Source organism: Pristiophorus japonicus, chromosome 19 (assembly GCF_044704955.1).
Source record: "Pristiophorus japonicus isolate sPriJap1 chromosome 19, sPriJap1.hap1, whole genome shotgun sequence".
In the NCBI taxonomy this organism is placed as follows: Eukaryota; Metazoa; Chordata; class Chondrichthyes; family Pristiophoridae; genus Pristiophorus; species Pristiophorus japonicus.
The window spans coordinates 91,860,064-91,887,477 of NC_091995.1; the positions used below are offsets into that span (position 1 = coordinate 91,860,064).

At 47.5% G+C, this 27,414-nt stretch overlaps 1 protein-coding gene across 10 annotated transcripts in view; it reads right to left on the reverse strand.

Moving 5' to 3' along the window:
• LOC139230043 (synaptotagmin-1-like) overlaps positions 1 to 27,414 on the reverse strand; it is a 383,490-nt gene that overhangs the window by 29,343 nt on the left and 326,733 nt on the right. For all 10 annotated transcript variants that reach the window (XM_070861801.1, XM_070861805.1, XM_070861808.1 and 7 more), the window contains 3 exons: positions 9,007 to 9,191; positions 5,635 to 5,816; positions 1,888 to 2,001 (listed from right to left, as the gene is read on the reverse strand). In XM_070861801.1, the coding sequence (XP_070717902.1) occupies positions 1,888 to 2,001; positions 5,635 to 5,816; positions 9,007 to 9,157 (447 nt within the window). In that variant the 5' untranslated portion in view covers positions 9,158 to 9,191. The remainder of the gene's footprint in view (positions 1 to 1,887; positions 2,002 to 5,634; positions 5,817 to 9,006; positions 9,192 to 27,414) is intronic.

Genomic DNA, 27,414 nt, shown 5'->3' on the forward strand with positions numbered 1-27,414 from the left:
CTGATCTTCTACCTCAACTCCACTTCCCTGCCCGAGACATGTATCCCTTGACTCCCCTTGAGTCTAACAATCGATCATAGAACATTGAATATACCCAGTGACTGAGCATCCACAGCCCTCTGGGGGCAGGGAATTCCAAAGATTCACAACCCTCTGAGTCAAAACGTTCCTCCTCGGCTAAGTCTTAAATGGACAACCCCTTATCCTGAGACTATGTCCCCTAGTTCTGGACTCTCCAGCCAAGGGGAAATAACCTCTCAGCATCTACCCTGTCAATCCCCCTCAGAATCTTATATGTTTCAATGAGATCATCCTTCATTCTTCTAAATTTCAAAGAGTATTAGCCCAATCTACTCAATCTCTCCTGATAGGTCAACCCTCTCATCCCACGGATTAGTCATGTGAATCTTTGTTGAACCGCCTCTAAGGCAAGTGTACTCTTCCTTAGATAAGGAGATCAAAACTGTGCACAGTACTCCAGATGTGCTTTCACCAAAGCCCTGTACAATTGTAGCAAGGCTTCCTTACTCTTGTACGCTAACCCCCCGAGTAAGAAATCACACAGAACAAACCATTAGCATAAACGAAACAGATGACTTGACATCGCTGCACTTCAGCTCATTGCCGTGAAGCCAGAGAGAGCAGCCCATTATGACTTGCTCTCTCTCCAGGCTGAGACAGCTTCAAGTTCAACACAATCTGGCCAAGACCAAGGGCTGGAAATTTGGTTGAAGGCTTCGTGGGCGCTAATGGCGATAGGTCGGTAAATTTTGCGCTGGAAGATGGTTTGCGACGGCAGCCAAAGAATTTGGTTGCTGTGTCCTGAGTGTGGGGCGGAGCACTAAAGGAGGCGTTCCACATCTCTCTCAGGGCGCTAGGCCAGGTGAGCAACTGAAGACCCATTGCTAAAGAGCTGAAATTGTAGCACCCTAAGCGAGGCCTCCCTGCAACAAAAAAAACAGGGACAAAAAACACAACAAACATTCCTGAGAAAGTACTTCCCCAAATAAAGGTGAATCGCAAAAAAACTCAAAGAAATATCAATTTGGCTTACCTTTTTCAATCATTCCTTCCCATAGTGCCCCTGGGCAGCTCTGCACGCCAGGCTTTCTCTGGCGGTCTCACTAGGGGGCGCTACGGGTGCCGCTCCAAGCAAATATCACATCGCTGTCGAGACCGGCGTGGCGTTCCCGGCGGTGCTGCTCAGTGTCGTCGCAAAACCGGCACCAAATGTTCCGGCGGGGCGCTAACAGAGGCACTATCCAAATGAAAATCCAGCCCCAAGAATTTGCTGTGTGTGTGTGTGTGTGTGTGTGTGTGTGTGTTTGTGAGTGTGTGTGTGTGTGTGTGTGTGTGTGAGTGTGGGTGTGTTTGTGTGTTTGTGAGTGAGTGTGTGTGTGTGTGTGTGTGTGAGTGTGGGTGTGTTTGTGTGTTTGTGAGTGAGTGTGTGTGAGTGTTTGTGAGTGAGTGTGTGTGAGTGTGTGTGTGTGTTTGTGAGTGAGTGTGTGTGAGTGTGTGTGTGTGTGTTTGTGTGAGTGTGTGTTTGTGAGTGTGTGTGTGTGTGTTTGTGAGTGAGTGTGTGTGAGTGTGTGTGTGTGTGTGTGTGTGTGAGTGTGTGTGAGTGTGTGTGTGGACCCCTAAACCTGCTAGAGCCTGTCCTCTGTCAAATCGAAGAACTCCCAATTTTAGTGGTCATGCAGAGGGCTCTGTGATTAAGAAAGTTCTCCTTTTACTCACAAGGTGAGTAAACGGAACTAAGTTTAAGTCAACTGTGAAGAAACTTTAGGTGCAGAGGGGAATATAATCGGGATCAATTCCAGCCGAACTGTTCCGATCGCAATATGAGACGTTCTGAAAATGCTAGGCGAATTGAACTGAGACATATACCTGCCCGTTCTGAAAGTCGTAATCCAGGGAATATTGCAGCTTGCCAAGCTTCTCATCATCTTTCTTTTGGTTTTGAAGTAAACTTGGATCCAGATCCTCCACATCCGGCTGGACCTGGAATCCAAAAGTAGAGAGCCGATTAAAATTTAAACACAGCCACAGGAGCTGAAGTTACCATCCCTTCATGACCATACCGCCCCATGTCTAACCCTTAATCGGGAAGCTTAGATAAAGGGCCAAGGCCCACAGTGGATAATTTTAGGAGTCTGAATCCCCACAGGCAGGCTGTTCCAACCATTAAAATGAATGGGCCATGCATCGTGGGCCGATGCACACTGGGATTTTCCAACCTGTCAAAAGAAAAAAGGAAGGACTTGCATTTATATAGCGCCTGTCACACCCTCAGGAAATCCCAAAGCGCTTTACAGCTAATGAAGTATTTTCTGAAGCGTAGTCGCTGTTGTAATGCGGGAAACGCGGCAGCCAATTGCGCACAGCAAGCTCCCACAAACAGCACTGCAATAATGGCCAGGTAATCTGTGTTAGCGATGTTAGTTGAGGGATAAATATTGGCCGGGCCACCAGGGATAACTCCCGCTGCTCTTCTTCAAAACGGTGGCCGTGGGAACTTTTACGCCCACCTGAGAGGGCAGACGGGGGCCTCGGTTTAACGTTGAATGTAATATCTCCAAGTTTGCAGATGACACTAAGCTGGGTGGCGGTGTGAGCTGTGAGGAGGATGCTAAGAGGCTGCAGGGTGACTTGGACAGGTTAGGTGAGTGGGCAAATGCATAGCAGATGCAGTATAATGTGGATAAATGTGAGGTTATCCACGTTGGTGGCAAAAACAGGAAGACAGAATATTATCTGAATGGTGACAGATTAGGAAAAGGGGAGGTGCAACGAGACCTGGGCATCATGGTACATTAGTCGTTGAAAGTTGGCATACAGGTACAGCAGGCGGTGAAGAAGGCAAATGGTATGTTGGCCTTCATAGCGAGAGCAGGGAGGCCTTACTGCAGTTGTACAGGGCCTTGGTGGGACCACACCTGGAATATTGTGTACAATTTTGGTCTCCTAATCTGAGGAAGGACATTCTTGCTATTGAGGGAGTGCAGCGAAGGTTCACCACTTCACCAGACTGATTCCCGGGATGGCAGGACTGACATTATGAAGAAAGACTGGATCGACTAGGCTTATATTCACTGGAATTTAGAAGAATGAGAGGGGATCCCATAGAAACATATAAAATTCTGACGGGATTGGACAGGTTAGATACAGGAAGAATGCTCCCGATGTTGGGGAAGTCCAGAACCAGGGGTCACAGTCTAAGGATAAGGGGTAAGCCATTTAGGACTGAGATGAGGAGAAACTTCTTCACTCAGAGAATTGTGAACCTGTGGAATTCTCTACCACAGAAAGTTGTTGAGGCCAGTTCGTTAGATATATTCAAAAGGGAGTTAGATGTGGCCCTTACGGCTAAAGGGATCAAGGGGTATGGAGAGAAAACAGGAGCGGGGTACTGAAGTTGCATGATCAGCCATGGTCATATTGAATGGTGGTGCAGGCTCGAAGGGCCGAATGGCCTACTCCTGCACCTATTTTCTATGTTTCTATGTTTCATTTGAAAAGCGGCACCTCTGACAGTGCAGCGCTCCGTCAGCACTGCACTGGAAGTGTCAGCCTGGATTTGTGTGCTCAAGGCCCTGGAGCAGGACTTGAACTCACGATCACTGGATGGGCAGGATTCCCCACAGGCAGTATGGATCCATCGGAGCAGCCTTACAGAGCAAGGCTGAATAGAAAATAAGAGGTATATTAGGATTTGGTAACACTGAGATCAGATTTTAGGTTGGAGGAGGAAGGGAAGAGGGAGGGCATTGAGGAATTCCACAGATTTAACATCCTGGCAAAAAAAATGCACTGGAGTAGGAGACAGTTCAACGATTTCAACACTGTGAGGAATACCGCTCCTTTTATTACCTAACCTTACTGTTGCATGACATACTCAATCTACCCTGTGCCTGTCCATTTTCTGCTTATCTCCATGCATGCAAGCTTCTAAACAATATTGGTCGATAATCCCCCCTTGCACTGCAAAACACGGCACATCTTGACTTTGTGCGACAGTATTACACAGGTGATAGTGAGTCGACAGCCTGTTTTACATCTCACCCCACTTGACTTCAATGGAAAATAAAAGCCGGGAGAAATGTAAAGCCAGTGGCCGACTCGCTATCACCCATTTCACATTATCGCGTCAAGATCTACCCCAAACAGTCTCAGCCATGTTTTCACTCATAAGAACTCACTAATTAACCGGTAGGAAAGTGGGACTGGTTAGCTGCCTTTAAAAACACCTGCAATGTATACACCTGTGAGTATGCTCGAAGGTTTGTAGCGCTGTTGAGTTGGGAGTGGTGTAGCCAGTCACGTGATGTTCACAAGACTCAATAAAACCCCAGCCAGTTGGGTTCGGGGGATCCACGATGGGGCAGGTGGTTGTGAGCCTGGTGGATGAACTGGTAATGTGTCGAGTGATTGTTAAACCTTTGCTTATAAACCAACTAGTTCTTAATAGCAATGTGTTGCTGTGAATGCTTAAGCAAAGAACCCATGAAGCAAATACATCACAACACCAAACACGGCACACGGCTAAATAAACATTGTGATATACTTTGTGTTATTTTAAATATATTATTGGAATTCATAAATCAATGGGATGATACTTAACGCAACAGAGAAAATGAATCAGGAACACAATTTTCAGTCATGCCTAGAGGACACAGGTTCAGGACTGTGAAGGTCAAAATAAGTACAGATGCCAGGAAGTATTTTGTTTCACAGAGGGTGATTAATAACTGAGAGGGCTTCCAGGAAGTGTGGCTGAGGTCAAAAATACTGGACTAATTTCAATAACAGATGCTGTCCTGGGGTCGACAAGAGGATTGCATACCGTGTGGAGGGGATCAAAGATGCTGAAAGGGACTTCTTCCTCCGATCCTATCTTATGAGCTTGTGGGTAAACATGTATCTGATCCGTGCAGATAATTCCAGCACCCAAGGTAGGATTTCAATGCACCATTCCCATGTGCAATTAAAATCCTTTGAAAATACTTTAATACAAAATACGGGGTATAGGTTACATCTCCGAGCAGGGTTTTATGACTTGCAAATTTAGAGTCTCATTTATACACTGCTATAAATTGAACAGTTTTATCAATTGGCCAGGAGAAAAAACTGCAGACATGACTTTCACACAAATGCCAATGACCATTGTATTCCTGGGTTTGTGATCTGGGCAGCAGGGATTCTGATGTGGGGACAAGATGGAAATTTGCAGTAGCAAAGTGTTTGATATGGGAAAGTGTCTGTGCGGCAGTTAGGGGGACTATGTGTTTGATATAAGAACATAAGAATTAGCAGCAGGAGTGGGCCATTCGGCCCCTCGAGCCTGCTCCGCCATTCAATAAGATCATGGCTGATCTTCGACCTCAACTCCACTTTCCTGCACTGTCCCCATATCCCTGGATTCTCTTAATATCCAAAAATCTATCAGAATATACTCAACGACTGAACCTCTACAGCCCTCAGGGGCAGAGAATTCCAAAGATTCACCATCTTCTGAGTGAACAAGTCAGGACGATGTGTGACTTGGGAGGGGAAATTGGAAATGGTGCCCTTGTCCTTCTAGGTGGTGGAGGTGGTGGGTTTGGGAGGTGCCTACAGCCCGTGTTACTCACTCACCTTGTCAATGTAGCCCTTGCCCATGTCCTTCACCTCCTTCATGTTGATTTGAGTTTTGCCCTTATCTTTTCCTTTCTTTTGTTTCTTCTTCTTGGAACAGCACTTCTTACATATACAGAAGCAGCAGCAGAGCAGGAGCAGGCAAACTACAATGATTATAGCAGCCAAAGCCCACGGTGGAACTACACAAGGGGGCACAAGTATAAATGAGGAAAACACAGTTAATCAACGTCATTTGCAAGCAATGCTAGATCTTTGCTAGGCAAAGATATCAAGGGATATGGAGCAATGGCGGGTAAATGGAGATAAGATACAGATCAACCATGGTCTAATTGAATGGCGGAACAGGCTCAAGGGGCTGAATTCCTGTTCCTGTTCCTATGAAATCCAAAGTGTTTTTTGGTCTAACCCAAAAGTCCAAGAACTTAGTCTGTCTAAGAATTTGTCGTAGATCAGCAACTTTAATCTGTTCCCTTCCATTTTCTGCCAATTTGCTCCCAACCCCATTGACTTCTCATTGAAACATATAAAATTCACCAATGGGTGATGATAGAGAGCGCAGCGCTAAACGACAACGCCTCAGTTAAACCACCAAATGAAGTTCGTGGCAGGCTGTCATAGCGCGGCTCTAGGGCGGTAGGTGCTTAGCAGCCCGTTAGCACCCAGCTTGCACATTAACGAGTGGCACTAATCAACTAATTTCTAGCCATGTTTTTGTGTCTTATGGACATACCCATAACTTTTCTTCCAAACTAAGAGCAAGGTGAATAACTGAAGGTTATCCATTCATCTTCCATCTTAATGTCAATGTAGGTGGACAGTGTCTCTCTCACAGTCCAATCTGGTTAATCCATGTACCTTAAAAGAGTCTGACATTTTTTAAATCCTTGTACCAAATATACCAGTTGCAGAACTCTTAAAGCGGAGCAGGCTCGAGGGGTCGTATGGCCTACCCCTGCTCCTATTTCTTCTGTTCTAATGCTCTCAAGCCACCTGGGGGGTGGACAATAAATGCAGCCTTGCCTGTCTCACCCATGTCCCAAGAACAAAACAAAAAAAAGGTCTCCACTCTCCTGCTCCTGCGCCCTCACGCAGACCATTGAATGCGAATCACAGTGTCCTCAAATCATGGATACCTCACAGCCTCATCAAACCTCAATGTGTAACAATGAAGACCCTCCACCCCTGCCCCCGACAATCATTTTCCATGTTCTACTTACATTTTCTTGCATGCACTGAAACGATTAATCGGGAAAGAAAAATGAAACAGTAAGAAATAAAGGAGGAAGCAGAAAACAATGATACACAAAACAAAATAAAACAAATGGGTATATTTTACAATCCATTGCACAGCCTTGCGTGACAGAAACTCAGGCCGAGAATTTAAATCGTGCAGGCCGTGATTTGTTGTCCCCGTTCTGTGATTCTGTGTTGCGAGGGCTCGCTTGTAAAATTTACCCCATAAATTCCACAAAGAGACAATGAACATTCAGGTTATATAGCACGTCAAGAAAATAAGAGATGAAAAATCTTAGCTTATGGGCCGGATTTTCATTGTGTTGCCGCCTGTGTTCGCCCCCCGGAGGGGCGTTAACGGTGGAGGAAATGCTTTCCGGGCAGGCAGCCAGCTTCCAGCGTCCGCCGGCAAATTAGTTGCCGGTTTTTGCGGGGGCGCCGAGCAGCACCGCCCAGGAGCGTCGAGTCGCCGTGCAACGCCCCCGGTTTCGACTGCGCGGTGAAATCCTTTGTGCACTGAGCCTATAGCGCCCCGTAGCGCCGTGGTGGGACCGCCTGGAAAACCAGAGCTGACCCGGCGGCAGTGAGTGAAGGAATTGGTGAATGAGGTAAGTTTGTTTGTTTTGTTTCGTTTTATTTTTGCGATGTAGCTTATTGTGGGGTGTTCAAGGTATTGGGAATGTTTGTTGTGTTTTTAGTTGCAATTTTTTTGCTCCACGGAAGCCTCTCATAGGGCACTCCGAGCCAGTTCTTTAGCTCGGGATTTTCAGTTGCTCAGTGCAACACCTCCCTTAGTGCTCCACCCCACACTCAGGGCCCAGTCGATGAATTTTGCTGATTAAGGCACAAACTGTTCTATAATTACCGCCCCGCCATGAGTAACGTCCCGAAATGACCTCAACTGAAAATCCAGCTCAAAGTCTCTTAACATGGAAATATGTATAAACCGAGGTACCACCAATTGCTTTTATAAAGCTCTCAATCTGCTGCCCTCGTCGGCAATTGACACAACCCATCTAATCGAGTTGAGTTGCAGTGATTAATATGTGTTAGGAGTCAACCACACTTGCTCTAACACTGATATACCCGACATCTCTCTCTTTAATCTATCACAAACCCTTCCCTGTAACACCCGACATGTTGGCCTTTATTGCAAGGGGATCGGAGTACAAGAGTAAGGAAGTCTTACTACAATTGTACATGGCTTTGGTGAGACCAGACTTGGAGTATTATGCACCGTTTTGGTCTACTTCTCTGAGGAAGGATATACTTGCCTTAGAGGCGGTGTAACAAAGGTTCACTGGATTGATTCCTGGGATGAGAGGGTTGTCCTATGGGGAGGGATTGAGTAGATTGGGTCTATACTCACTTGAGTTTAGAAGAATGAGAGGTGATCTCATTGAAATATATAAGATTCTGAAGGAGGGATTGACAGGGTAGATGCTGAGAGGTTGTTTCCCCCTGGCTGGAGTGTCTAGAACTGGGGGGCAGAATCTCAGGATAATGGGTTGGCCTTTTAAGACTGAGATGAGGAAGGATTTCTTCACTCAGCGGGTTGTGAATATTTGGAATTCTCTATCCCAGAGGGCTCAGTCATTGAGTATATTCAAGGCTGAGATCGATAGATTTTTGGACTCTAGGGGAAATCAAGGGATTATGGGGATCGAGCGGGAAAGTGAAGTTGAGGTCGAAGATCAGCCATGATGGTGGAGCAGGCTCGAAGAGCATTTTGGACTACTCCTGCTCCTAATTCTTATGTTCTTATCCCTCTTTGTTATACCCACACTTAGCATTGTAACAATCCCTGATATACCCCACACCAACTGTTCCTTATACACCCCTCACATCTCAATGTAACACCCTCTACATACCCCACCCCTCACTCTCCACCATACCTCACACCTCTAACTGTAGCATTCTCTGGTATACCCCGACACTTCACTGTAACACCCAATGGCATACTTCGCACCCTTTACTGTAACATCCTCTACAACATACCCTCCCCCTTCAACTGTTTCCAAAAGAGCTGCATTTCCTCCTTCGTGGGCCAACTGTACTTAACTCTATGTAGATCTGATGATGTCACTGGAATGTTCTCTGATCCAAGAGTTAGAACGTACGCTCAAAGTGACTTACTTGGTATTTTGCTCAGTTCGTTCATGAATTTGTTCTTCATATGAGAGAAAACATCCTTTTTGCTTGGTGTCTCTGTGACATTGTGGCCCAGCTCTGGCTCCGGAGTTGTCACAGCCGATTCCATCGCAGCTTCCCTCCGTGCTGCATTCATTTTCAGGCTTTAACCAGACAGATGGATGTTGACCCTACAGGAATTGGAATGAAGTAGTTATTTGAATGGCAACAGACCAGGAACTGCCTGAGCAAAATACATACAAAACACGGCACTCAAGTGAAACATCCATGAGAGGTGGTCTCATTGAAACATACAACATTCTTACAGGGCTTGACAGGGTAGATGCAGGGAGGATGTTTCCCCCGGGCTGGGGGGGTCTAGAACCAGGGGTCACAGTCTCAGGATAAGGGGTCGGCCATTTAGAACTGAGATGATGAAAATCTTTTTCACTCAGAGGGTGGTGAATCTTTGGAATTATCTACCCTACAGGGCTGTGGAGGCTCATTCTTTGAGTATATTCAAGGCTGAGATCGATAGATTTTTAGATATTAAGGGAATCGAGGGATATGGGGACAGTGCAGGAAAGTGGAGTTGAGCTCGAAGATCATCCATGATCTCATTGAATGGCGGAGCAGGCTCGAGGGGCCGAATGGCCGACCCCTGCTCCTGATTCTTATGTTCTTGTGTTTCCAGCAGGTGTCAATGGATAGTAAGCAAAATCAGGAACACGACCCGAGGGATTCTGAGCACCCTGACCGCTGTTCTGTTCAAGATCAGGAACGGAGCCTGCGTCCTTCCTGCTTAGTAAGACAGCAAAGTATTACCAAGTATTTACTGCACAGAAACAGGCCATTTGGCCCAACAGGTCCATGCTGATATTTATGCTCCAAGCACTGTCTGTCAGCCGTGACATGTTCAGCTCTTGTATTGACATGAAGCAAAACCCAATAGACTGATCCTGATAATGATTAGTTGCTCGGTGTTCTTGGTATTGTATTGTTGCTGTATAGTTCATGTCATTGAAGTGCTTATGTAAGTGGAGTTGAGAGCATTGTTGCAACAGTTAGATACTTGGAAACGATAGCAATGTTTAGGTGAGTGGAGAGATAGAGAATAGTTGTTTTTGAATGTTTGATTCAATTAACCTTTTGAATTTCTGGCAAGGTTCAAGTGATTGTAGATACTGAAGGGGAGGAGGCGCAATACTGAAACTGCAGCCAAGGCATGCTGCGATAAACTGAGACACATTAGTCAGATCAAAGATAATGGCAGTAATCCAAATCTGCCTCATCTTTTAGAAAGAAAGACGGATTTAAGTAGCACCTTTAACGGACGTCTCAAAGCGCTTTACAGCCAATGAAGTACTTTTGGAGTGTGGTCACTGTTGTAATGCGGGAAACGTGACAGCCAATTTGAGCACAGCAAGCTCCCACACACAGCAATGTGATAATGACCAGATCATCTGGGGTTTTTTTTGGTGATGTTTTAGGATTAAATCTTGGGCAGGACATCCCTGCTCTTCTTCGAAATAGTGCCATGGAATATTTTACGTCCACTTGAGAGGGTAGACGGGGCCTCGGTTTAACATCTCCTCTGAAAGACGGCACCTCCGACAGTGCAACACTCCCTCAGCACTCCACTGGGAGTGTCAGCCTAGATTTTTGTGCTCAAGTCCCTGGAGTGGGTCTTAAATCCACAACCTTCTGACTCAGAGGCGAGAGTGCTGCCCACTGAGCCACAGCTGACACAATTTTACAATAAAGATGTCTTTGGATAATTCCCAAAAAATATGAACATGCAAAAACCACTGTATCAAAGTGAAAGTTTATAAACATAAACATGCCTTGTGCCCAGTTTTTAGATCATAGTACAGGGGCCGTGCTCTCAGGTGGACGTAAAAGATCCCATGGCACTATTTCGAAGTAGAGCAGAGGAATTATCCCCGGAGTCCTGGGCCAATATTTATCCCTCAATCAATATCACTAAAAAACAGACTATTTGGGTGTAAAGTGCTTTGGGCAATTGTGAAACACTGCACCCATTTGACGTCTCAAAACTGGCCTAAACGAATTCCTAAACTCGGCTGCCCGTGTCCTAAATTGCACCAAGTCCCACTCATTCATCACCCCTGTGTTCGCTGCCTTGAGGGTGTCCTTGTAACGTTTCCTCTGGCACTGCACTATTGTATATGTATTTACCTTATGGAAAGAGAGCTTTACGTCACTATTGCAGTCACTATTGTTTTTACCTCTTTGAACAAAAGTGAAAGCTATGTCCAAAAACACCAATCTGTTAGACTCTGACTCATTTCCGGCACACAATACAGTGACAGACATTTTATGCAAACTTTATTTTCCCTTTCCCTGCCACCTGCCAGCGGCTTGTCACTCAGGGATACAGCTCGGCTCCCGTCTCATCACCTGCCGTCACACGCTGCTCCCTCATCAACCACGGACCTCCTGCACAGATGGTTTCCGTAGCAACAGTTCCGTCCCTGCAGCTCCAACGCACACCTCAACTGGGAGCAAAAGGCCGAGCGGCAAGAAACCAAACACAAATGACGAGGTCGCCACAGTACCATCTGTCCATGTAACCTTTCCGTTCACATTTATAGATCCGTTGATATCCGTCCTTCAGATGAGACGTTAAATCCGTTAAACGTAAAAGATCCCACGGCACTATTTTTACGAAGAGCAGGGGAGTTTTCCCCAGTGTCCTGGCCAATATTTATCCCTCAATCAACATAAACAAAAAAGCAGATTATCTGGGTCATGATCACAATGCTGTTTGTGGGAACTTGCTGTGCGCAAATTGGCTGCCGCGTTTCCTGACATTACACTCCAAAAGTATTTCATTGGCAGTAAAGCGCTTTCGGAATGTCCTAAGGTCGTGAAAGGCGCTATATAAATCCAAGTCTTTCTTTTATATTTCGAGTAGAAATCGTTTACAAACACAGTCAGCCGCGGTACAGATTCCATGGCAACTGCTGCATTTCCTGACCACCCAGCTCCATGATAACTGCCGCGTTTGCCACTTAATTGACAGCAAGGTGCAGCTTGCTCAGTGGAAACATGTAACACCTGGCGTAGCGTTTAATAACACAGGCCGGCAAAGATCCCGGGTCGATCTTTGGTCGAGGGTCCTCTCAACAGCGGCAGTGGGTGCCATGGGCCTCAGTGCCAGCCGTGGCTCAGTGGGCAGCACTCTCACCTCTGGGTCAGAAGTTTGTGGGTTCGAGTCTCACTCCAGAAGCTTGAGCAGCAAAAATCGAGGCTGACACTCCCAGTGCAGTGCTGAGGGAGCACCGCACTGTCGGAGGGGCAGTGCTGAGGGAGCGTCGCACTGTCGGAGCGGCAGTGCTGAGGGAGCACCGCACTGTCGGAGGGGCAGTGCTGAGGGAGCGTCGCACTGTCGGAGGGGCAGTGCTGAGGGAGCCTCGCATTGTCGGAGGGGCAGTGCTGAGGGAGCGCTGCACTGTTGGAGAGTCAGTACTGAGGGAGCACCGCACTGTCGAAGAGGCAGTGCTGAGGGAGCGTCGCACTGTCGGAGGGGCAGTGCTGAGGGAGCCTCGCATTGTTGGAGGGGCAGTGCTGAGGGAGCGCTGCACTGTTGGAGAGTCAGTACTGAGGGAGCACCGCACTGTCGAAGAGGCAGTGCTGAGGGAGCGTCGCACTGTCGGAGGGGCAGTGCTGAGGGAGCCTCGCATTGTCGGAGGGGCAGTGCTGAGGGAGCGCTGCACTGTTGGAGGGGCAGTGCTGAGGGAGCACTGCACTGTTAGAGGTTCCGTCTTTCGGATGAGATGTTAAACCAAAGACCCGTCTGCTCTCTCAGGTGAACATAAAAGATCACATGGCACTATTTCATAGAAACATAGAAAATATGTGCAGGAGTGGGCCATTTGGCCCTTCGAGCCTGCACCACCATTCAATATGATCATGGCTGATCATGCAACTTCCGTAACCCATTCCTGCTTTCTCTCCATACCCCTTGATCCCTTTAGCCATAAGGGCCACATCTAACTCCCTTTTGAATATATCTAATGAACTGGCATCAACAACTTTCGGTGGTAGAGAATTCCACACGTTCACAAATCATTAATGTATATTGTAAATAGCTGGGGTCCCAGCACTGAACCTTGCGGTACCCCACTAGTCACTGCCTGCCATTCTGAAAAGGACCCGTTTATTCCTACTCTTTGTTTCCTGTCTGCCAACCAGTTCTCTATCCACATTAATACCATGTGCTTTAATTTTGCACACTAATCTCTTTTGTGGGACCTTGTCGAAAGCATTTTGAAAGTCCAAATACACCACATCCACTGGTTCTCCCTTGTCCACTCTACTAGTTACACCCTCAAAAAATTCTAGAAGATTTGTTAAGCATGATTTCCCTTTCATAAATCCATGCTGACTTGGACTGATCCTGTCACTGCTTTCGAAATGCGTTGCTATTACATTAATAATTGATTCCAACATTTTCCCCACTACCGATGTCAGGCTAACTGGTCTATAATTCCTGTTTTGTCTCGCCCTTCTTTTTTAAAAAGTGGGGTTACATTAGCTACCTCCAATCCATAGCAACTGATCCAGAGTCTATAAAATGTTGGAAAATGACCACCAATGCATCCATTATTTCTAAGGTCACTTCGAAGAACAGTGGGTAAGTTTTTGCAATACTTAACCCTCCATCAACATCATAATACAGATTATCTGATCATTATCACATTTCTGTTTGTGGGAGCTTGCTGTGCGCAAGTTGGCTGCCACATTACAACAGTGACTATACTTCAAAAGTACTTAATTGGCAGTAAATCGCTCTGAGACGTCTGGTGCTCGTGAAAGGCACTATATAAATGCAAGTCTTTATCTCCCTCATGCCTTTCAATGCAGTGTGCAAATTGGCTGCCCCGTTTCCTACATTACAACAGTGTAAAGTGCTTTGGGGCGTCCGATGGTTGTGAAATGCAAGTCTTTCTTTTTTCTTTCTTTTAGTGTCGGGAGGAGAAAGCTAAGGTGGCAATCCCCGCCCGATTGCTTGGCAGAGACCCCAACTGGAAAGCGCAGGGGTTGGGGCAGGATGTTCCCACAACCACCGAATATCACACGGATGTTCTTTGTCTGGGCTCACATGTGGCCACTTGAGTGAGAGACTAGGACACTGCCAACATTCACTGAACTGCAGGTCAACTGCACTGGTAGGATCTTACGTGGCTCCATTTCGAACACAGTCATTGACTGAGCCCCAAAGGGGATAATGCTACATCTTGACTTTCAGAAGGGGCGTTCTAAGAGATATTTTTTTTTAATTCGTTCATGGGATGTGGGCGTCGCTGGTAAGGCTGCCATTTATTGCCCATCCCTAATTGCCCCTTGAGAAGGTGGTGGCGAGCCACCTTCTTGAACCGCTGCAGTCCGTGTGGTGAAAGTGCTCCCACAGTGCTATTCGGGAGGGAGTTCCAGGATTTTGACCCGCCGATGATGAAGGAACGGGTGATATATGTCCAAGTCAGGATGGTGTGTGACTGGGAGGGGAACGTGGAGGTGGTGGTGTTCCCAAGTGGTGGAGGTGCTGCCGAAGGAGGCTTGGCGAGTTGCTGCACAGCATCTTGTAGCTGGTACACACTGCAGCCACAATGCACCGTTGATGGAGGGAGTGAGTGTTGAAGGTGGTGGATGGGGTGCCAATCAAGCGGCTGCTTTGTCCTGGATGGTGTCGAGCGTCTTGAGTGTTGTTGGAGCTGCACTCATCCAGGCAAGTGGAGAGTGTTCCCTCACACTCCTGATGCCATAAGAGCTAAAGTGAAAACTCCTGAGGCAAAAGAGACAAAAGTTGGATAATAAATTGACTAAATTATAGGAAACAAATGGTAGCGATCAGTGCTGGTAGCCCTAACTGGAGAGTTGTAACCCGCAACCTAAGAAATCCAAGGTAGTATTGCTGACAGTCCATGAAGTCATCGTCAAACTGTCTCTGGCTGTGGTCATTTTAGTTAGAAGATATTGAGGAGGTGGAATGGATTCAGAGATGAACAACATAAGAACATAAGAACATAAGCATTAGGAACAGGAGTAGGCCATCTAGCCCCTCGAGCCTGCTCCGCCATTCAACAAGATCATGGCTGATCTGGCCGTGGACTCAGCTCCACTTACCCGCCCGCTCCCCGTAACCCTTAATTCCCTTATTGGTTAAAAATCTATCTATCTGTGATTTGAATACATTCAATGAACTAGCCTCAACTGCTTCCTTGGGCAGAGAATTTCACAGATTCACAACCCTCTGGGAGAAGAAATTCCTTCTCAACTCGGTTTTAAATTGGCTCCCCTGTATTTTGAGGCAGTGCCCCCTAGTTCTAGTCTCCCTGACCAGTGGAAACAACCTCTCTGCCTCTATCTTGTCTATCCCTTTCATTATTTTAAATGTTTCTATAATATCACCCCTCATCCTTCTGAACTCCAACGAGTAAAGACCCAGTCTACTCAATCTATCATCATAAGGTAACCCCCTCATCTCCGGAATCAGCCTAGTGAATCGTCTCTGTACTCCCTCCAAGGCTAGTATATCCTTCCTTAAGTAAGGTGACCAAAACTGAACGCAGTACTCCAGGTGCAGCCTCACCAATACCCTATACAGTTGCAGCAGGACCTCCCTGCTTTTGTACTCCATCCCTCTCGCAATGAAGGCCAACATTCCATTCGCCTTCCTGATTACCTACTGCACCTGCAAACTAACTTTTTGGGATTCTTGCACAAGGACCCCCAGGTCCCTCTGCACTGCAGCATATTGTAATTTCTCCCCATTCAAATAATATTCCCTTTTACTGTTTTTTTTCCCAAGGTGGATGACCTCACATTTTCCGACATTGTATTCCATCTGCCAAACCTTAGCCCATTCGCTTAACCTATCTAAATCTCTTTGCAGCCTCTCTGTGTCCTCTACACAACCCGCTTTCCCACTAATCTTTGTGTCATCTGCAAATTTTATTACACTACACTCTGTCCCCTCTTCCAGGTCATCTATGTATATTGTAAACAGTTGTGGTCCCAGCACCGATCCCTGTGGCACACCACGTACCACCGATTTCCAACCCGAAAAGGACCCATTTATCCCGACTCTCTTCTTTCTGTTAGCCAGACAATTCTCGATCCATGCTAATCCATTTCCTCTGACTCCACGTACCTTTATCTTCTGCAGTAACCTTTTGTGTGGCATCTTATCGAATGCCTTTTGGAAATCTAAATACACCACATCCATCAGTACACCTCTATCCACCATGCTTGTTATATCCTCAAATAATTCCAGTAAATTAGTTAAACATGATTTCCCCTTCATGAATCCATGTTGCGTCTGCTTGATTGCACTATTCCTATCTAGATGTCCCGCTATTTCTTCCTTAATGATAGCTTCAAGCACTTTCCCCACTACAACATAAGATCATAAGAAATAGGAGCAGGAGTCGGCCACCTGGCCCCTCGAGCCTGCTCCGCCATTTAATAAAATCATGGCCGATCTGATCATGGACTCAGTTCCACTTCCCCCGCCCGCTCCCCATAACCCTTTATTCCCTTATCGCTCAAAAATCTGTCTATCCCCACCTTAAATATATTCAATGACCCAGCCTCCACAACTCTCTGGGGCAGAGAATTCCACAGATTTACAACCCTCCGAGAGAAGAAATTCATCCTCATCTCAGTTTTAAATGGGCGGCTCCTTATTCTGAGACTCTGGGCCCAAATTTCCCCATGAGTTGCACCGTTTTTTTTGGTGTAAATTGATTTTTCTGGTGTATCTTTTGAATTGCAAATAATGGCCATTTAATTTGTGCCAGTGTAAGTGAGTTAGTTAGGTTTTTTGTTCGGTCAGTTTTTTTTGTTAGGGCAGCATATGTGTCCACTTTTGTCCGCACAGGAAGACCTTACTGACAGTTAAGGAATCGGCGCAAGTAACAACATTTCAAGCACCACCAAGCACCAAACAAAGCACAAGCTGTAATAAAAACTAAAGAACTGAAGTAAATAATTAAATTAACAAATAAAGAGCTGACGTAAATCCTACCTTCACCTAAACTCAGCACGGCTGGCCGTGCGGGAGTCCCTTCGGCCTGGGATAGGGGAGGGAGAGCGCGGCTGCCGGCCCACCGACTTTCAACCCTTTTGGGGCGGGAATTTTTTCCCTTTTTGCCCCTTTTTCGGGTTTTTGGTCGGGCTTTAAAACCGGCAGCCTGAAACCTGGCAGAGGCATGGGGCTTCGGCTCCCTTGCGTGAGGGTCCGCGGACTGCTCCATTTAGCCCCGAAAGGAGTTCGGAGATCGGACTGACTTGAGCACACGCTCAACGGTCGGCAAGTGTGCTAGAGCCAAGCGGAAGGAAGGACACCAAGGTCCAGCGCAACACACGGCACTATGATTCTAAGCATCTCTGCACACTGACATCTTCAAAGAACTTCACACATAAATTATTTGTAATACAACCTAACTGCATGTTGCTGGTTATTTATTGATACACAGGATGGGATGTAGGTTAGGCACATAGCTGTCACTGTATATGTGCTTCTTTAACATGACAAGACCGACACCCAACCAAACGAACGCAAAGCCAGCCCAGCATGGCAAGAGACATCACTACACGGCAAGCTATCCTCGGTCCAAACAACTAGACTGCAGCCAAAGACGACCAACCTCTCCCCCCACTCTCTCTCGCCCCGATCAAAACTCAGTCGCACCAACCTGTTTCTTGCAGCCCTCAGTGGCCGGCCTGTGCGGCAGGCCATTTGGCCTGGGATAGGGGCTGGACGCGTTCTGCAGGCATCATCATCACAATCATGGGGTGGACCTACTGCGCATGTGCGACCACTCTACTGCGCATGCGCGCAGCTGCTGGCACTGTTTTCGGCGCAGGGCTGTAGCTCCACCCCCCACTCCACGAAGAGCACTATGCCAGGACCTAGGACACACAGCAGAGCGGCCAGAAGCATGAGTACGTTTTTCGGCGCCATTTCCAGCACACAAGGTCGGCGCATCTTGGGAGAGTGTGCCGAAAAAAGGGGTTGGGGAAATTTGGGCCCTATGTCCCCTAGTTTTATTTTACTCTATGAGTGGAAATATCCTCTCTGCATCCACCTTGTCGAGCCCCTTCATTATCTTATATGTTTCGATAAGATCACCTCTCATTTTTCTGAACTCCAATGAGTAGAGGTCCAATCTACTCAATCTATCTTCATAAATCAACCCCCTCATCTCTGGAATCAACCTAGTGAACCTTCTCTGAACAGCCTCCAATGCACGTATATGCTTCCTTAAATACGGAGACCAAAACTGTACGCAATACTCCAGGTGTGGCCTCACCAATACCCTGTACAGTTGTAGCAGGACTTCTCTGAATTTATACTCTATCCCCCTTGCAATGAAGGCCAACATTCCATTTGCCTTCCTGATTACTTGCTGTACCTGCATACTTGCTTTTCATGCACAAGGACCCACAGGTCCCTCTGTATTGCAGCACTCTGCAATTTTTCTCCATTTAAATTATAATTTGCTTTTCTATTTTTTCTGCCAAAGTGGATAACTCACATATACTCCATCTGCCAAATTTTTTCCCACTCATTTAACCTGTCTATATCCCTTTTCAGATTTTTTGTGTCCTCCTCACAATTTGTTTTCACACCCATCTAAGTATTATCAGCAAACTTAGCTACGTTACACTCGTTCCCTTCATCCAAGTCGTTAATACAGATTGTAAATAGTTGGGGTCCCAGCACCGATCCCTGCGGCACCTCACTAGTTACTGTTTGCCAACCAGAGAATGAACCATTTATCCCGAGTCTTTGTTTTCTGTCAGTCAGCCAATCCTCTATCCATGGTAATATATTACCCTCAATCCCGTGAACTTTTATCTTGTGCTGTAACCTTTTATTTGGCACCTTATCGAATGCCTTCTGGAAATCCAAATACACCACATCCACTGGTTCCCCCCTTCCTTATCCATCCTGCTCATTACATCCTCAAAGAACTTCAGCAAATTTGTCAAACGTGATTTCCCTTTCATAAAACCATTCTGACTCTGCTTGATTGAATTATGCTTTTCCAAATGTCCCGCAACTGCTTCCTTAATAATGGACTCCAGCATTTTCCCAATCACAGTGTTAAACTAACTGGTCTATAGTTTCCTGTTTTTTGTCCGCATTTGCGGTTTTCCAATCCGCTGGGACCGCCCCTGAATCCAGGGAATTTTGGTAGATTACAACCAATGCATCCACTATCTCTGCAGCCACTCCTTTTAGGACCCTAGGATGTAAGCCATCAGGTCCAGGGGACTTGTCCGCCTTTAGTCCCATTATTTTACCGAGTACTATTTCTTTAGTGATTGTGATTGTATTAAGTTACTCCCTCCCTATAGCCCCTTGATTATCCATTATTGGGATGTTTTTAGTGTCTTCTACCATGAAGACCGATACAAAATATTTGTTCAACGTCTCTGCCATTTCCCTGTTCTCCATTAATTCCCCAGTCTCATCCTCTAGGGGACCAACATTTACTTTAGCCACTCTTTTCCTTTTTATGTACCTGTAGAAACTCTTAATATCTGTTTTTATATTCCGTTTACTTTCATAATCTATCTTTCTTCTCTTTATCATTCTTTTAGTCGTTCTTTGCTGACTTTTAAAAATTTCCCAATCCTCTGGCCTCCCACTGGTTTTGGCCACATTGTATGCCCTTGTTTTCAATTTGATACCATCCCTTATTTCCTGAATGAGCCACGGATGGTTAACCCTTCTCTTACAGTCTTTCCTTCTCATTGGTATATATTTTTGTTGCGAGTTATGAAATATCTCCTTGAATGTCTGCCACTGATCAGCAACCGTCCCATATTTTAATCTATTTTCCCAGTCAACTTTAGCCAACTCTGCCTTCATACCTTTGCCGTCTCCTTTATTTAAGCTTAGGACAATGATCACTGAGTCAGGAGAGAGACTTAACAACAACAACTTGTATTTATATAACGCCTTTAACAAAGTGAAACGTCCCAAGATGCTTCACAGGAGTATTTTGGGATAAAAATCTGACACTGAGCCACATAAGGAGAAATTAGGGCAGGTGACCAAAAGTTTGGTCAAAGAGGTAGATTTTAAGGAGCGTCTTGAAGGTGGAAAGAGAGGTAGAGAGGCGGAGAGGTTTAGGGAGGGAGTTCCAGAGCTTGGGGCCCAGGCAACAGAAGGTATGGCCACCGATGGTTGAGTGATTATAAGTGAATTTCATCTTAACCAAGAAAGAACAATATGAGTTGGAGTAAACAAGATTCTTTAAGAGCCCTCAGTGAATAGTTTCCATCACTCCCTCAGCTGATGCTAATATACCATACTGATCCTTTGCGATTCAGATGGTGAGTCTCAGAATTCACCTCCAGTTCTGACGAAAGGTCACCAACCTAAAATGTTAACTCTGTTTCTCTCTCCACAGATGCTGCTGGACCTGCTGAATGTTTCCAGCATTTTCTGCTTTTATTTCAGATTTCCACCGTACGCAGTATTTTGCTTTTCCATTAAGTATCCAATCTTCACCACTGTCTTTGATATTGGCTGGAGTTATAAAGGCTACTAGAAAGATCTAGGTAGATGGTGCATGGACCCAAGGGATAGAAAGCTTTGAGCAATACACTTTTAGCTTTACAGAGTACGGTTCTTGGCTTGTTGGTATGCCAATGTGGGATGCATCGTATACTGTTCGCAGTGAACAATGTCAGTACTGGGAACTGGAAAGCTTCATTATAATCGCTCAACCATAGATGGCTGTGCCTTCTGTTGCCTGGGTCCCAAGCTCTGGAACTCTCTGCCTAAACCTCTCCGCCTCTCTGCCTCTCTTTCCTCCTTCAAGACACTCCTTAAAACATACCTCTTTGACCAAGCTTTTGGTCACCTGCGCTAATTTCTACTTCTGTGGCTCGGTGTCAAATTTTTTATCTCGTAATACTCCTGTGAAGCACCATGGGACGGTTCACTACGTTAAAGGTGCTATATAAATACAAGTTGTTGTTGTTGTTATTCATCAGTTAATGTCAGCGTTAGCTCTCCTAGGTTGTGTAAAGTACAGCCAGCTTCACAGCAAAGCTCCCTCTACTCTGCTGCAACAACTTGCCAGAACCCCAACTTCAGAAGCACACTGTTGCACCAGTGTGAATTTTGGCAAGTCCTCTATCAGTAATCCCGGGACAAAAGCAAATCTATGCGGATGCTGGAAATTGAAATGAAAACAGAAAATGGTGGAAGTACTCGGCAGGTCAGGAAGCGTCTGTGGAGAGAGAGAAACAGAGTTAACGGTTCAGGTTCTGACAGGAGCTCATCGACCTGAAACCTTAACTCTGTTTCTCTCTCCACAGATACAGCCTGAGGCGCTGAGATTTCCAGCGTTCTGTTTTTATTTCAGCAATCCTCTTGCCTGTCCGAGTGCAATTATCCTTTTATTTACTAAAAGGGGCGTGGAAGTTTAATAATAATCTTCTTTCTTTCTTTCTTTCTTTCTTTCAGATTTGGTCTCCTAATCTGAGGAAGGACATTCTTGTTTGAGGAAGGGAGTGCAGCGAAGGTTCACCAGATTGATTCCCGGGATGGCAGGACTGACATATGAAGAAAGACTGGATCGACTAGGTTTATAGTCATTGGAATTTAGAAGAATGAGAGGGGACCTCATAAAATTCTGACGGGTTTAGACAGGTTAGATGCAGGAAGAATGTTCCCAATGTTGGGGAAGTCCAGAACCAGGGGTACAGTCTAAGGATAAGGGGTAAGCCATTTAGGACCGAGATGAGGAGAAATTTTTTCACTCAGAGAATTGTGAACCTGTGGAATTCTCTACCACAGAAAGTTGTTGGGGGCCAGTTCATTGGATATATTCAAAAGGGAGCTAGATGTGGCCCTTACGGCTAAAGGGATGAAGGAGTATGGAGAGAAAGCAGGAATAGGGTACTGAAGTTGCATGATCAGCCATGATCATATTGAATGGTGGTGCAGGCTCGAAGGGCCGATTGGCCTACTCCTGCACCTATTTTCTATGTTTCTACCTCCTTGGGATTAAATGAGATGCCTTGAAGTCTTATGCACCTTTCTTTTAAACTGTTGCATTCTCGTGAGTTAAAGGGGGAAAAGTTTGGTACCGCCCTGTTTGGCCTGGCGCATAAGTCTCGGATGTCGCGAGAAATTGAGGTTACCGCCCCTGAAAGGAAGTGGAGCACTAAATAACACGCTCCACATCCTTTCTGGGGCAGACGGGTCCGGGAGTGGGGCGCAGCGCTACGCACTGGGCCGCAGAGTGCTGCTGCGTAGGAGGGGCCCTTCCCTTAATTAAAGGGAAGAGCCCAGGCTGCAAACTCTGCATTAATGAAAGGATCCTACCTGGATCACCAGGAAGCGGGGTGGTGGCTTGTTCAGCCTAGGACTCAAGCCGAGTGAAGGGCTGACTGATCGCGGCAGGGGACCCCGCGGTCAATGCACCCACGGGGCGCAGGAAAATGTGGCATAATTTATTTTCTAAATGCATCATCCCTCCCCTTTAAGATGCGCCCCGCTCATGGCCAGCGCAGCTTCAGGGAGCGGTACCCAATTTAGGGTCTGGGATGCTAATGGGTTACCGCCGCCGTAAAACTCCCGCCAGTTGTTAGCGGTGCCACACCTGGGTGAAAAGTCATTTGCACCTCTCGGGGCGCTAACAGGAGACGCAATTGACCCGAATTTCGAGGCCAAAGTTTCTACGTTAAGAACTGGGCTCTTTGGAGCTTTGGAGTCAACTCGGGGAGCCAGTAAGCTGAGCACTCGTGCTGACCAACCCTATACTGACCATACTTTCACCTCATGTGTCCTTAGATGCTCTAATAATGACTCCATGAGGCAAAGTGTTGTACTTGAACTGTAGTGACCTTAGTCCTTTATTTACTAACTCCAGAGTGAGGGTCACACCTGGTGGCCTGCCTTTTATACTAGGCCAGGCACACCTGTACAGGTAACCTACAAGTCTCCCACTGCTGTGCCCTCTGGTGGCACACCTTGTGATAGTACCAACAGTAACCATGTAGGATACATGACAATTTTTAAATTCCTACTTGAAGCGGTCTGGAAATATTATCAGCTGTCGGAAATGACTATCCCTTGTCTTCACCTCATGAACTGACGCTATTCCACAGCACCTCGCCTGTAATGTATGTGCTTCATGGATTCTTTGCTTAAGAATTCATAGCAACACATTGCTATTAAGAACTAGTTGGTTTATTAGCAAAGGTTTAAACTCACACTACACATTACCAGTTCATCCACCAGGCTCACAACTGCATACCTCATCGTGGATTCCCCGAACCCAACTGGCTGGGGTTTTATTGAGTCTTGTGAACATCACGTGACTGGCTAAGCCACTCCCAACTCAACTGCTCTACAAACCTGTGAGCATACTCACAGGGGCATACATAACAATCTTCTTCCACACCGTATGCATCACCACAGTCAACACTGGCTGTAGCAATAAAGGAAGCCACATGGCTTTCTGACAAGTTAGGGTTCTGCGGCACTCAGTCATCAGTGGGATCAGCCAATGGCTCAGTGGGCAGCACTCTCGCCTCCGTCAGAAGGCTGTGGGTTCAAGTCCCACTCCAGAGACTTGAGCACAAAAATCCAGACTGGCACTCCCAGTGCAGTGCTGAGGGAGCGCCGCACTGTCGGAGATGCCATCTTTCAGATGAGACGTTAAACAGAGGCCCCGCCTGTAAAAGGTCCCACGGCACTATTTCAAAGAAGAGTTCCCCCCCGGTGTCCTGGTCAATATTTATCCCTCGACCAACATGAATCACAAAAAAGCAAGGTCATTATCACATTGCTGTTTATGGGAGATTGCTGTGCGCAAACTGGCTGCCGCGTTTCCCGACATTACAGCGCTGACTACACTTCAAAACGTACTTCATTGGGAGCGTCGCGAGGTCATGGAAGGTGCAATAGAAAATATTTATTTCTTTCAAAGTGGTGAAACACTTGTTGCAAGGGCTGAAAGGTTCAGGGTCAACAAGGGATGGACGCTTCACCATCAATGGAGCCACAGAGTAAACGTACGTACACATTCTGTCGGGAAACATTCTAACATCCACCCATTTTTACTTTCTGTAAGGTTCTGCAAAACCAACCACGGAGACATGTGGCAGGCAGAATGGGAAGATGCCATAACCAACTGCAGCCAACAGCCTGTAACCCGCGGAGGATGATGGGACTCTGGCCACCCTGTACAGTAACAGACAGTGTTGCAGGGGCACGGAACCGGACGGGGGATGAGCCAGCTACCGTAAGGGGGGAAGTGTGTACATTCGGTTCTTCCAGGGAAATGGATACAAGGCAACTTTATATTTTAAAAGGACATTTCTCCAGCTTTTCGTGTAAAACCCTCACAGAAGAGGCAACATGTCCAGGCAAAATCTCCCCAGTAATACACAAGGTAACACAATGAGTCGGAGGAAGAGCACGGTCCCCTGCTGGCAGAGCTGTTGGGACTGCTGCACGAGGAGGGTTTTAAAGTAAACCCTAAGAAAGCACAGATCGGCCAGACAGAGGTAAAATACCTGGGGCTGACTGTGCGGGCAGGGGAGAGAACCATTGATGAGGCTAAGAGGAGGGCAGTTCAGGAGTTACTGGCTCCGAATACAGTTACGGGGTGAGGTCGTTCCTGGGTCTGACCGGTCTGAGGGCGAGGAATTTTTCCTGGAGGTAGCAGCCATCGGGGATAGCTTAAGTGCTGTGCTGATGCAACAGCAGCACGACCAGCTGAGGCCGCTGGTCTACTCCTCCAGGGTCCTCACTGAGGTTGAGAGGGGTTACTCAAACTGTGAAAGGCATCTGCTGGCCACCCACTGGGCTGTGAAGCGGTCGCAGGTGTTTACAGGAGTGTCCCCAATCACCCTCCTCACTCATTACACCCCCACTCAGATGCTGCTGGATGGGAGAATTAAGGATGGGACAGTGAGCAGCGCACGCATTGCTCGCTGGACCCTCCTGCTCTCACAGATGGATTTGAGAGTAAAAGGGATGTGTGAGCCCTGACTGGTAGCCAATATGCTGTACCCCAGGACAGTGGTGGCGGGGGAAAGGCGGGAGTTATGATCACCAGGCAGGCATTGCCAGGGCCATAAAGCTCCCAGCCACCATGAGCGCCCAGCATGCTGAACTGTCGGCAGTCATGTATGTAGTCACCCACCCCGATGAATTCCCACAGCCCTTTACCATCTGTTCAGATAGTATGTTCACCTGCAATGCCTGCACGGAGTACCCAGCCATCTGGTCCCGTCGCGGGTATACATCTGTAGACGGTAAGCCCCTGGCCATAAAACCCCTACTGCAGCACATCATGCAGGCAGTAGGGACCGGGGCAGACATCTGCATTCACAAAGTAAAGGCCCATTACAAACATGAGCCCAGGGCTGCAGGGAACCAAAAGGCAGATCAGCTGGCCAAAGAGGGAGCCCGAACGGGAACCAAGTGGAACCCGCTCGAGGCAGGCCCCATAGCAGCTATCCGGGGCGGACAGGGGACATAAGGGAGCCCAGGGGTGGCTTTGGCCACCAGCAGGTACAGGCGCGAGATCCCGTCCTCAAGTCCGTCATGGACAAGCTGACTGCGGGAGAAAAGGTCGAAGGACCGTATGGAGGCACAGGCCTCCATGTTAGGGAGAAGATGTTGTTTAAAGGAGAGCAGTGGATAGTGCCCCAGCAGCACCAGAGGGAGTTCCTTCAGCTGGCCCACACAGGCCCTGGAGCTGGACACCCCGGACCGGAGGTCACCTGGCAACGGGTGGAACAGGTCGGGTGGTGGCCCCAGCTCCAGGAACACACTCGCGAATTTTGTGCAAACTGTCTTGTCTTGCAACCAATAATCCAGATCCCCAGGAAAGAAAGGTGTCTCTAGGACACGCAAGGAGGGTAGAGGGACCATGGCAATCGATACAAATCGATTACATAGGGCCCATACCTGTGGCTAAGGGAGGGTACCGGTACTGCCTGGTTTTGGTGGACACTTTCACAAAGTGGGTTGAAGTTTTCCCTTGCCGAACAGCCACAGCAGCGGGGGCCGCCAGGACATTGGTTAGGGAGGTGTTCTCCAGGTGGGGACTTCCACAGTACGTGGAGTCCGACCGGGGGAGCCACTTCACGGGACAGGTCATGCAGGCAACCCTTAAGGTGCTGGGGATTGAGGGGAAGTGGCAAGTGGCCTACAACCCCCAGTCCTCGGGCCTAGTGGAGCGTATGAATAGGACCTTGAAAGAAAAACTCAGGAAGGAGACTGGAGATTCCACACACAGGTGGAGAGGTTGCCCCTGGTTTTGATGGGGATCCGAGCCAGCCAGTCGAAAAGCACGGTGTATTCCCCATACGAGCTCATGACTGGAAGAGCCATGCGAACCCCCACCCACGTACTTGCCCCGGTCCTGACGAAAGCTCAGGTAATCGAGGTGAATAGGGACCGCTTTACCAAGAGTCTGTTGGAGCACCTCAAGCAGATTCACTGGCAGGCGGCCACTAACATGGGGAAGCAGCATCAGACCAACCGATTGCTGCTGGAACCGAGCAAACACCATGAGTGGCTGGTGGGGAACCAGGTCATGGTCCGCAACTTTGCCAGGGTGGGAGTCTTTGAGCCACTATACATGGGGCCTTACAGCATTGTCGACAAGGCAAGCCCCATGGTATACGCGGTCAAGATGCCCCGCCGGGTTAAATGGTTTCACATTAACCAATGTAAACTGTTTAACCCCAACAAGGCAAAACCTCGTGGGAAAGGGCAGCTCAGAGGGATAATCCCGACGGAAAGCCCAGGCCCCCAGCCCATCACTGCAGCCCCACCGATCCCACCACAAGGAGCAGTGATTTGCTTCACAGGTACAAACTACCCACAGATTTGGAACTCATAGGAAAGATTCCCACCTTACATATGGGACGAGGACTCACCTCCACCCGTTAGGAGATCCGCTCGCACTCCGCAGCCGAGGGTGCCACCATCCCTAGCAGCCTGTTTTACTTTCCCGAGAGGTACTAGGAGAAAAGGGCTGCGCAGGGCAGGCAGCCAGTCACTGGGAAGGGGTTGTACCGGAGACAGGGGCCGCCGACAGTGAGGAGCCTGTCGGGGCTAGCCTAGCTTCTGGTGCAGACAGCCCAGAGCCTGCAGGAGAGAGGGTGGTGGCAGGTCCCAGTATTGACTGGTCCCTGGAAGAACTGAGGAAACGCTGTGAGAGTATCAGCTGCGAGTGGTTTCAGGTGGAACCCTTGTACAACCCAAAGCCCACAGAGGATACGGGAGTCCCCGGCAGTGAGGAGCCTGCCGGGGGAATTTCCGTTGCTCCCGAGGGCAGTGAGCCATCCCTGGGGGGGGTGAGGGGCTGTAGCAGCCCAGTAAGCACCACCCGA